The 12,955-nt window shown below is 33.6% G+C and overlaps 2 protein-coding genes across 3 annotated transcripts in view; both read right to left on the bottom strand.

Moving 5' to 3' along the window:
• LOC123878001 (irregular chiasm C-roughest protein-like) overlaps nucleotides 1–10,147 on the bottom strand; it is a 173,462-nt gene extending 163,315 nt beyond the window's left edge. For both annotated transcript variants that reach the window (XM_045924977.1, XM_045924978.1), the window contains exon 1: nucleotides 9,882–10,147. The gene's annotated coding sequence lies outside the window, so the exon portion shown is untranslated. The remainder of the gene's footprint in view (nucleotides 1–9,881) is intronic.
• LOC123878003 lies at nucleotides 5,147–5,924 on the bottom strand. The gene is made up of 2 exons (XM_045924980.1): nucleotides 5,872–5,924; nucleotides 5,147–5,781 (listed from the first exon to the last, which is right to left on the bottom strand). Exons 1-2 carry the CDS (start codon nucleotides 5,875–5,877, stop codon nucleotides 5,455–5,457), a joined length of 333 nt encoding a protein of 110 aa, XP_045780936.1. The 5' UTR covers nucleotides 5,878–5,924; the 3' UTR covers nucleotides 5,147–5,454.
• Nucleotides 10,148–12,955: the final 2,808 nt, after the last annotated feature.

Genomic DNA, 12,955 nt, shown 5'->3' with positions numbered 1-12,955 from the left:
TCTTCTTCTTCACAGGATTTTAATAATGCTTTTTGATATTTAGGTTTAAGTGTATGCAACGCTTGTAGCAGCTCTTTATGTGTCTTTAGGCTTCGATGCATTATTTGTAAATGATAGGAATTTGATGATTCTTTAAATATTTATAATCTTTTGGTGGGATATATACGACGCAACATTCATCAGAGGGAAATATTTTTGACTTAATTCGACACATGTCATTTGTATCTTGTTTCAGATCAATCATCAAATATCCATGTGCTTCTTTTGTCGCATCCTTATAGGCATCCTCAATGAATTTTGAATTTTCTGGTGACACTTGTCTTGATAGGTATCGTATTTGTGTTTTATCACGAGGATTTTTAAAATAAATAATGTAACTTGAATTCAAAGATATATCTCTTTGTCCTTTTCCCTGATGAAATAAATTTTGAGTAATATAAAAAACACTTAAGTTTCTGTGATGACTACCTTTAGTGAAAATATCTACAATACGACCATCAGATTCTCTCATAAGATCATCAATTATAACAAGGTGAGCATCTTTGCCATCAAACATTGTAAGATCAGGAATTCCTTGATGATAGTTAACATTTGATAAATTATATAGTGGTTGCATTTCATCATAACACCAAGTAATTTCAGCAAAGTCTCTACTGCAAATTTCTTTCACATATTTTATGAAATTTGTAACAAAATTTGATTTTCCACAACCACTTGGACCAGCTACGATTGCAGTAAATGGATGAATAAAACACAACATTGTAACGTGTGTTACTTGAAAGGTTTAAAAAAAGACTGAGACATTTCAGTGACAGTATAACATTTTATTTTACTTAATATACATTATATACAATGGAATAAAAGTTCTATGAAACAAAATAAAAATCAAAAAGAAATAAATCACATTAAACATTTTTTTTTTTTTAAATCTATTTACAAAAATGAACTAGAGGAAAGTTGTAATAAAATACATATAAAGACGAAAGTTAAAATTAATTTCTTAAAACTATATAGTATTTACAAGTAAAAAAATAAAATAAAAGACGCATCAAATTACAATAAAAATTCCTTAAAATATTTACAAGTAAAAAATAAATAAATTAAAGACACATCAAATTACATTAAAAATTCCTTACACTACATTTCTTAAAATACCTCATTATTACTAATTTTATAATGACCCCAAGCTAATGTGTCAATATCATTTTGTAAAATATACCGCTTGGTGTCATTATACGACAGACAAGTTTTATTAATGTTTTGTGTGAAAATCGCATGTTTGATGGATCGAAATCTTAGCATATTACAATACTGAATTTTTTTATCAAGTAGACACGATCTGTAATTTTCCATGGTCATATTTTTTGTGACACTTTTATTTACTCCTTTTGCTTTTGCAAAAGTTTTATGGTCCACATCCAGTGCATACATTTTTGATCTTAATCCTACGAATTCTCTTAAAATTTTCCCATTATTTTCATCTTTAAAGAATCCTAACTTTTTTTTATTTATTTTTGGATAGCCGTAAATATTATCTTGTGGATAATCGGATGTATCGAAATAATTAATTAGATCACATTTTATATCTTCATAAAAATTGTCTGTAAAAATTTGATAAATTAAACTATCTGTATCTGTATACAATAACTTAATATTCTTGTTAAATTTTTTTATCATATAATTATAATGGAATTCATACATTAAAGTTTTAGAAATGTCTAAAATACAAAAACCCAAATAAATTGGTTTGTTATAAGTTAATTTGGTTCTGCGCAACTGTATTGCCACCAAGTTATCGTTGAAAACGGCTAAGCTATGGAATTCAGGTTTAGCAATTAAGTCTTGTGCCCCTAAGACTTTACCACGATTTTCCCAATGCGTTAACATTTTAACATTGACTCTCTTTTCGATATTTTCCATAGTCTTGCCGAAAACGGAATTGTTCATTAATTTATAAAAATCTTTCTCAAAATCTGAAGTAGCCAAAGTTCGCATATTCGTATTTAAATCTATATATGTTTGTAACCAAGGACTTTGGTTAAATTTTAATATTCTATGAATTTTAGTTAACTTTATACCCATACTAAGACATTGTTTTAGATTTCTATAATGAATTTTATATTTCGTTTTATTATTAAGATTGGGTACTAACTTGATATCTTTAGAATTCCCGATACGAAGATTTTCAGGGCATAAAGGTAAGTCGGAATGCAAATCATGAAGTTCATTAGGATACTCCAAATCGACTTCAAGAATAAAGCCAATATCCGATGTGTCTGATACTTTAAAGTTTGTTTCAGTGTTTACCCATTCAAACCCACCTGTTGGAAGATACTGGGACATGGCCCAACCATAAAGATTATTAGCGTCTAGATATGTTAGATACGATTTGGGTTTTTCCTTATCATAATCTTCCATAAATTGATTATTTGCTTTTGCATAACGATTGCTACATTGAGATATGCCTCCTCTGATCCCAGTTTTAATAAAAGCTATTTTATCATAGTCGGTCAATAACTCTAGCTCAATTTGAGTATATTTAAGCATGGCATCCCAACTTAAACCTGGAGCTGTGTAATAATGAGCTGGATCTAATCCATATGTTTTGATGCAAATATCACGAAAATTTTCATATATATCCGTTAATAACAAAACATCCGTTTGCAAATACAGATTCGAATAATCTAACATGTTTTGACAAGAAAAATGACTCCAAATATCTTTTGCATGATTATAGTCATCATCGGAAACATGGGAATTAGACAGCGAATTGTAAAATTGAGGTTGAGATGGGAGTGATGATGATTTTAAACATTCAATGGAAGTCATGTATTCATACGGATAAATACCTTTTCTTCTTAAACGACTAAAGTCATCATTATGAGGAAAGTTTCTTTTTAACGATCTAAATTGATCGTCATTGAGATTTTTTGCTAATTGATCAAGACTGCACGGCAAAAATTTGAAAGAATCTATGAATCTCAAACTTATCTGTTGGTTATTAACATTTAATATTTTTGAAAACGAAATATATCTTTCTTTATTTTGAGGTATTACTTCGATTTCACCTTCCGTAAAATTTAATGAATGAACAATGAAATGTGCGTCATAATTACTAAGATTATGTAAAATTACAGGAATATGACGGGGAGCGCGATATTTTTCCACACATGATTCATGTGCTACACCTCTTAGATTTCCAGTATGCCAGTCAAAGTCCAGAATGGATTCTCCATTCAGTCTTGATTCGCATATGTGACAGTTATGAGAATTTGCAATCGTTATTTCATCATCTTTTGTTAGTGGGTTTGGGCGTTTTTGAAAACTATTTTTTCTGCATATTAGTTTTATGTCCTCATAGAGTCGTTCCATGAATACTTTAGTGCAATCTGGACCGCTGTATGTTTCATATTTTGAAAGGCTATCATCGTATGAACATTTAATATAATATCCGAAACTATACACTTCGTGTTTCTGAATATTCTCAGTAAAAGGTTTAGAGGGATCGTTTGAGCATGAATTTATTGGTTTTAAAAACGCTTCGAAATCAGCATATATTACAAATGGTATTCTTAACTTTTTATTAAACTTATCAAACTTTATTTTATTGTTTGATGATGGTTGTCCAAACCAATTTTTTTTAGATAGTTCACTGTTTGGTAATTCTGTAATGATATGAACGCAATCATTTTGTTGGTGGGTTTCTAATCTCTCCTGTGTAGGAAAATGTAAAAGACACCCATCACATAAATAAATGGCATGTTCTTGGTTTGAAATTTGCTTGCTAACTAGTCGTGACATGTTTTTAATATAGCAATAATGCGAGTTTGTTTGATTTGAGATTAATAATAAATTAACATGAGTACTATTTCGAGATTTTGTAAAATAGAGGGGACCTACAATACTATGATTTTTCTTTTCTTTATTATATTCTAAGCCAAAAACATTCACACTTATATTGTTTTGCTTTTCAACTTTAGGTATATCCGTTAATTTGACTGGAAATGATATACCATCAAATTTAAGTTTATCTGAATGCATGCTGTATGACGAGACTCTATCGGTTTTGTTATTAGCAGGAGGATATAAAGCAGAAAGTAATGCCCATTTGAAACACATATAATCAGCATTTTTAACATTTATCACCGCTTTTTTTGCTCTAATATCTTGAGGTAAATCAATATAAGATGTACCACGAAGCGGGTTAAATTTATTTACATTCATATGTAAGCATTTTATGTTTGTTAAACTCCAGCCACTGTCTTTTCTTTCAAAAGAACTAATTTTATTTTTAAAAGTGTCACATAATGATGACAGGAAAATATTTAGATCGTCTCCACGGAAAACTATATAGTTTGATGTTTGAAAGTCAAATGAATTTGTCAATTGTTTGGTTTGTTGTATAAAGTCTGCGTGTAAAATGAAGTTTACCTTAAAAACTGTATGTTCTTTGATCGACTCTTGAACTAGGAATAAAATATCATTTTTTATTGAGTTCAAAAATGATTCAGGGGTCTTAAAAATCGATAAATCATCATTTTTACTATTTATCATGTACGTTATTATTCTTTGTCCAAAAGCTGAATCAATTACAGAAACATTCGATAATGATGGGTGCGACTTTAAATGATTATTTTTATGTAAATTACTTTTTAAATGATTAGAAAAATACCTTTTGGTTATAAAAATATTGCAAATATCACACTTCACTTTATTACCTTCTGAATATGCAGATGGTGTAGTGGAGTTATTTTCTGAGTGTTGAATAGATGAAGTTGAGGCTCCCTCATTATATTTCACTTTTTTCGCAGAGTTGTTCACGGTGAAATCATTGGACCGCTTTAAAGCTCCACCAATTTGAAGTTTCTGTTTAGTTGGGCTAGAAATTAAAAATAGAAGCATATAAAAACAATCAATAATACACATTATATAATTTTAAAAAGAATAATGTTTAAATACTTACATGATTGAATCAATTGCTTCACATATATTATACAATTCATTGTCATATGCTGGATCCAGTAAGTCAAAATAATCTAAAGCCTCAATGAGTTCCTCATCATTAATTGAAGTGTTGAAAAATGTGCTAACACAGCTGTCAATTGTATCTTCCATTGCTGACAGTTTATAAGACCACAGAGGGAGACTTATTCATTAACAGCACCAGGTGGCTTACTGACATTACTATAGGATTTACAATGTGTTTTTATACTGCTTGTATAAGTGTTACGTCGAATTAATCTCACAAATTAAATTATGGTGAAGTATTTATGTGAGGTAGTTTACTAATGATAGATTAAGTTATTAATTATTAAATGAGTATTTTTTACAACCCTCTGTTTCTGCGATTTCTTTTGTAATATTATAAATTATCTCATTCGTGTTCGCAAAATTTCCATTAGCCTTTTCTGTATAATATTTGATTTTTACATTAGCATGTTTCCAGTGTTGAGACTAAGGTATTTTGGCTAGTTTTTTTAGGTCATACACCTCTAATTTAATGAGATGTGTGGCTGTCGCACCATCGTTGGAGTTCGTAGATATATACGATATACTGCCATCTTTGTTAGCTCGAGCTACTGTTGAACTAGTTTTGTTTTTATTTTTTGGGGATGACTCGAAAAAAATGTCTATATTTTCAGATTTCCTTTTCATTTTCTTTGATGGCATTTCATGATCTATGAGCAAATTTTGTGTTTCTTCTTCTACCAAATTCGCAGGAAAGTAATATTGCTTATATGTATTGTTTTCTTGACTATTGCAAGGGGAGTACGATATATTCTGTAACAATAAAAATAAACTATCATACTGATATCATAAATATTTACATTAATTTAAAGGGAACTAAAAGAAAATAAATTACACACTCACCTCCATTGTTTATCACACGACACTTCTTAATCACACACTGCTAATAAACACTTGTATGAATACAATATAGATTTAAAGTCAAACTGTACTCTCTCAGTACTCTTCAGTAGAAACGAGGTAGTAAATATGACAGAAATTATTTATTTTGAGCTTATATAGTAAAACCAATGCCATTATCGTTAGTGAAGAATGTATTTGCACCGATAACAACTAGTTAAACAGCATATTATCGAAAAAGGTTTTGTAATCAATATTTCAAAAAATGTGGTTAGTGATTGTAACAATTATTGAACAAAGCCAAAAGGAACGTGATAAGCTAACTACCTAGATAAAGATGTATTGTTGGAATTTTCTAATGACGAACCTACGGAATTTCAAATACCTGGAATGAATAATGACTAATCGACACGTGCCTGTACTACTTGCTCTGACTGTATTACTTGCACATCAAAAAGTTTTAGCATCTACTACTGCAAAATATCCAATAACTCGAGCGGAAGTTAAAGTTTTAACAATTCCTTCAGGGGTTCAGGGTAAAACACTCGATAATATTTTTCTTGGTCAAGTTCCTAAAAGATGTATTGTCGGATTTGTTAACAACGCAGCATTTAATGGAACTCTTACGAAAAATCCATTCAACTTTGAAAATTATCATATGAATACATTTAGTTTATATATTGATGGCCAACAAATACCTTCAAAAGCTTTGCAACCATCATTCGATGATAATACTTTCAGTTCAGCCTATCATACGTTATTCTCAGGCACGGGAATCCATTTTTTAAATGAAGGGAACGGAATATCTAGGGAACAATATGCAAAAGGCTATTGTCTCTTAGCATTCGATTTAACTCCTGATTTATCAGCTCACTCTAGTCATTGGAATCTTATAAAGCACGGTAGTGTGAGGCTAGAAGTTCGCTTTGATTCAGCTATTCCTGAAACGATAAACTGCATCGTATATGCAGAGTTTGACAATGTTATTGAAATTGATAAAAATCGTAATGTAAGCGTGGACTATAGCAGCTAAGAAACCTAATTTCTGTAAATAGATTAAGTTATAATTTGTACCTACATTATTATTAAGGTTTGTAATAAAACACTGATACAAGAAATATTTTTTGTTTTTATTTAAGTTATGGACCATTATTTTTAATAAGACTATGCTGTGATAGCCTAGTGGTTAAGACGTCCACCTTCTAATCGGAGGTCGGGGTTCAATTCCAGGCACGCACCTCTAACTTTTCGAAGTCTTGTGCGTTTCAAGTACTTAATTAAATAACACTGTTTTAATGGTGAAGGAAAACATCATGAGGGAACCTGCATGCTTGAGAGTTCTCCATAGTGTTCTTAAAGGTGTGCGAAGTCTGCCAATCCACACTCAGCCAGCGTGGTGGACTATGGCCAAAAAACCCTTCTCACGAGGAGACCCGTGCTCTGTAGTGAGCCGGCAATGGGTTGATCATGATGATGATGATGATTATATTATAATATATCTGAAATAACATGGTCTTACGTCCCATTCATGTATGATCCTCGGCAGCGATAAGATCAGTAGTATTGAAGTAATATGAATACAATAGGGATAAAGACATATTTAAGAAGAATCCACCCAAGTCTGCAAGACAATGTGTATGCCGCAAACCGGTTACCGATTTATGTTGAAACACCCGCCTATTTAATAAGCAATCTAGACCCCGATTATAAACCAGGATCGCATTGGATAGCCATATATATAGATACAAATGGTGTTGGACAATATTTTGATTCATTTGGACGAGCACCACCAAAATATCATAAGCAGTTCTTGGAAAGAAACACAAGAATATGGCAATTCAATACAAGGCGGATACAGAATGATTACACATCAGTTTGTGGAGAATATTGTATAATGTATTTGTATTTCATGTTTACGGGTTACTATACAAGTTCAGATTTTTTAGATTTATTCAATGGAAATACAGTAGAGAATGATATATTTTTATGTGAGTTATTTAAATCAATATTTGAAGGCTAATAAAGAGTAGTTATGATTCATGCGTTTCCTTTAAAACCCATAGAATGAAGCAACGAGCCAGCGAACAATAGAGCGTCATTAGTAGGTGATTAAGCAATTAGATAACGAACTAGGGATTAGTTTTTCGAAAAGCTAACTTTGCAACCGTTAGAGATACGACGTCGGGAGTGAGCGCAATCGATTCAGCGTACCCCAAAACCTTTTTTTTTTTTTTTTTTTTTTTTTTTAGGTTTCGATCTTGACCGAGGCACGGCCGAGGCAGCGAGACATGGGAGGGGGCCAGGGCCTGGGGCAGAACCGGCGAATCCCTTACTACTCATAGGCTACTTTTTATCCCGGAAAATCAAAGAGTTCCCACGGGATTTCAAAAAAACCTAAATCCACGCGGGCGAAGTCGCGGGCATCGGCTAGTAATCAATATATCTTTAATCTGTCGATAAGTAACTTAGCTACTTTGTTATTTGTCAAAAAAGATCATAATATAATCCTTGACAAATAACAACGTTGCTAAGAAACTTATTGACAGATTACAGATAGATAAGTTATTAATTTCGGCCGTTAGTGGGAGGTCTTCGGGACGCTACGCTTTCCAGTACGAGGTCGCCAATATATTGGTACCTAATTACTTTTTTTTTTAATCAATTAAAATTCCCTAATCACTGTACAAGAGTTTTATTACCTCTCATAATGAATTATTCATTATGTGGTTTTCATAACAAGTCCCACATTAAAGTGTTACCGTTAAAATCGAACAGGTTTAGAATTCAGATTAAGCTTCTAATATGCGAATAACAACTATAAAATAAATCGCGATAAATTAATAATTTGGCCTTCCTTAATTATTGATATAATCCTTTTATCAGTTAGATAATAAAATTCATATTATTAATTTATTCATTTAATATAACAAATGCGAAAGTGCCTGTCTGTCTGTGTGCCAGCTTTTAACGGTCCATCCTGAGAGCCTCGTTAGCTCAACGGTTGAAGAGCGGACTGAATTCCAAGAGGTCGGCGGTTCAAACCACACCCGTTGCACTATTGTCGTACCCACTCCTAGCACAAGCTTAATTGGAGGGGAAAGGGGAGTATTAGTCGTAATTAGCATGGCTAATATTCGTTAAAAAACTATTTAATTAATTTTGACGTAATCTGGTTCAGATACAGCTTGCATCCCAGCTTTTGGTCCCGGAAAAACAAAGAGTTCCTCCGGGATGTTTAAAAACCTAAATCTACATGAATAGAGTTGCACGCATCGTCTATTTGGTATAGAGAGATACCTTGCATCCCATTGACGGCCATAGGGTACTTATTATCCCGGAAAAACAAAAAGATGCCACTAGATTTTTAAAATCCTAAATCTACATGGATTGAGTTGTGGACCTAAGCTAGATTCTAAGTATTTGGTACAGGGATAACTTGCATCCCAGGGACGATCATTAGGATATTTTTTATCCCAGAAAAACAAAGACCTCCCATGGAATTTTTCAAAAACCTTCGGTTGAAGTTGTGGACATCGTCTAGTACATAATATTAGATATAGGTAAGTATATAAAGCTGAACTAATTAAAAAAAAACTATCCTCACTAAACAATGCTTAGTTACTTAAATATCTACCTAGGTACAGGTAGGGACAATTGGTAAAGATAATTTCATTAATTTGTTACTGTAAGTTATAAAAGCTTATTAGGTATGAAAGCTTTTACGCTATCGCACTTAGGTAAATTCATAATACTCCATTCTACAGAACAACATTAAGCTCTGAAAGTTTCTACGTCCATGTGAAAGTACAGATTAATTATTTACGTACAAAAAAAATAACAAATGCATGTAGGTACCTGGCAATTAGGTAGTAATTAAAAAAAACAGTATAAAAGAAACATTACAAACTACAAACAATTAATTGCTTAAAAAAAATTAAAAAAAAAAAACAATCAATTCGGGAAAACGGGGAAAGTCCAAATGAAAATACCCCATTAAAAATGAAAAGGCTCACCGTCACGGAAATTTCAGAAAATCCATAAACAGTTTTCATTCACGCACAAGTACAAACACTGATACGAAAATCGTTTTTCCCGGTTTTCCAAATTCAAATGTCACTCTTTTTTTTTCATGAGTCACCATAGAGTATTTAGGTGGTCATTTCACAGATACAACCGCAAAAATTCGTAAAATGACGTATTCGCGTAGTGAAACGTCGCGTGTTGTCGCGAGGTTCACGTAGTAGGCAAGACTACGCACATATATACGCGACTACGTTGGCGTCCGGCCGGTAACTGAGGGTGTAGAGTAGGCTCCGCTTGCCCCGGCCAGGCTGGAAAAACATAGATTAAGCAAACGCAGATGCGTTACCTGCCTAGCAATTTTTCCAGTTACTTATCACTACCTATTATTATTTTTAGCTATTAAATATCCTGAAGAAACTTGGATGCCTGAGAGTTCTCCATACTGTACTCAAATGTGTGTGAAGTCTGCCAATTATTTATACTATATATAGCTCGATTACCACTGACTGACTCACTGACTCATTGACATAATTGTTCTCCTAGAAAGAGAAGGAAAATGATATAGTGATGTAGGGGAGATGTGTTCGGATTCGGGAACCCTCTGGGGAAAAATTATGACTTTTCGGAAAAACAAGATGGCGGCCGACGTGATTTTTGCAGCTCCGTTGTTTTCCAACCGATTTCGTTGAATTTTGCAATCTTTGAAGAAAGTAGTAAACGATTAATGGGAAATGTCGAAAAAGTTGAAAAAACAAGATGGCGGCCGAACCGTAGCGTTTTCAAAATTTTGATTTTTCGACCCCGAACCGCGGCGCCACAGATCCGAAACGGGAAATCGATAATAATATTTTTTTTCTGGTTTCGTCTATGATTATCCTGAATTTTGACGGAATGGGAGTGGTTTTTAGAAATTCAAGATGGCGGCTGTCGTGGCGGCCATTATGTTAGAGGTACGAAAAAACGCAATTTTAAAAGTTAAATATCTCAAAGTTGGCAACATCGGAGCGATTCGGTTTCTATGAAGCGATTATACGCATAGGCTTGAGGTATAGATTGGAGGAAAAAAATTACCCCATTTTTCGGGAAATTTCGAGATTTTCGGGAAACTGTAAAAAATCGAAATACGCACTTTTCGCAGAATCCTTGTATGTGCGATTATGTGTTTTACTTGTACAAATGACATTTCGGTATTTTTGTCGCCAGAGACTGGCAACACTGGAATTTATCAAAGAAAAAGTGATTTTCGACATGGTCTTTTTTAGGGGCGATCGGGTCGCCTGGGTGCAAGCGAGAGGAAAGATTGAAACGTCATCGGGAGCGGTATATCCTGTAGTTAATAGGAAAATTATGAAACCGTGTAAAATCTTTCTGTGAAACGAGTTGTTGGCCATTTTGTATTTTTTTTAATTTTTCGAAATTTTGATCACGTTTTTGAGGCAGTTGGCAACATTTTGGAAAGTCAATATGTATGACTCGATTGTGTATCTCGGCTGGCAGTATGGAGATATGCAACCGGTGTTGCCACTTTTGGGGAGATTTTCGAGATTTTCAACTAAGAAACTCCTGTAAAATTTTGTATGAAAAATTTTTTTTTCACTGATGGTGTCGTATAGAAAACAAAAACTTAGTAAGCCAAAATTATGGAGAGAGCTGATGATTGAGGATATCGGAGACGGGTGAAGGGCCCGCTTAAGGTATTGAAGATAGGTGGGGGGTGCTCGAGCAAATGTCATTCATGACGTCATCCAATTGCCAAAAAGCTGAAAAAAATTTCAAAATGGCGAAAAAAAGATGGCCGCCATACAAATTTCGCCGGCGTCCAGCTCGGAGGGTATAAAAGATATAAGTGTGGTTTCGTGGTAAGAGATGATCAGGGTCCGACGGTCTACTCGATGAATAGAAAAAAAAATCAAAATGGCGGAATTTATTTTTTCATACATTTTGTATGACGAATATTGAATGCCTCATTCTCCTAGAAAGAGACAAGAAACGATACAATGATATTCGGAAGATATGGTTGAGTGCGGAATGGGAGTCGGGAAAAATTATGACATTTCAGAAAAACAAGATGGCGGCCGACGTGATTTTTGCAACTCTTTTGTTTTCCAACCGATTTCGTTGAAACTCGCAATCTTTGAAGAATGTAGTAAACGATTAATAGAAAAAGTGGAAAATTTTGGAAAAACAAGATGGCCGCCGTACGAATTTCGTCGGTGTCTATCTCGGAGGCTATAAAAGATGGAAGAGTGGTTTCTTGGCAAAAGATGATCAGGGTCCGAAGGTCTACTCGGTGGAACAAAGTCTGCATGCTCGCGGACCACTTTAGTGGTCCGCGCACCCACGCACCCTACTTTATTAACCTCAGTTACCCCGTTTTTACAAAAAATTATATGGATGTCGTTTTCAGAGTTTTCCAGGGTGTTGATTTTGATAATGACATTTATTTTGAAATTCAAGATGGCGGACATGCATTTAAAAAAAAAAAAAATCGATATGGGTGTCGTTTTATGGTGTTTTTGGGGTGAATTTTGAATCTTAATAAATAAATTCGTTTTAATACTTATCAACCTAACCACGTCACGTGAGCTGCTTTAGCAGCTCGCGCACCGAGCGAAACACTAGTTGTGGTATATTGTTAAATCCTTCTCATTCTGAGAGGAGACCTGTACTCAGTAGTGAGTCAGCGCGGCGATGGGTTGATCATGATGATGATAATGATGACCCATTATTATGAATGCAAGTGTGTGATTGTTGTTTGGTTCATTGGTTTTTCCTTCAATCACGCCACAGCGGAGCAACGAATTGACTGGATTTTTTGCATGGATACAGCTTGGATACAGATGGAGATATGGAGAGTGACATAGGCTACTTATTATTCCGGAAAATGAAGGAGTTGTCACGGGATATTAATTAAAAACGTAAATAAAACGCGGTCATCCTTCCAGGTCTGGTTCCTGGTACTGGTAACCTATTTGCTACATTTTTGGTTTTAACTGTAAATATACCAATTACAGAATTTATAGCTATAAAACTAGAATGAGCTATGAAAGTAAAATTAAAATTA

This window comes from Maniola jurtina, chromosome 25 (genome assembly GCF_905333055.1).
Source record: "Maniola jurtina chromosome 25, ilManJurt1.1, whole genome shotgun sequence".
Classification (NCBI taxonomy): domain Eukaryota; kingdom Metazoa; phylum Arthropoda; class Insecta; order Lepidoptera; family Nymphalidae; genus Maniola; species Maniola jurtina.
The sequence above is the reverse complement of the archived record's forward strand: the minus strand, read 5'-3'. Positions and strand labels throughout refer to the sequence as shown.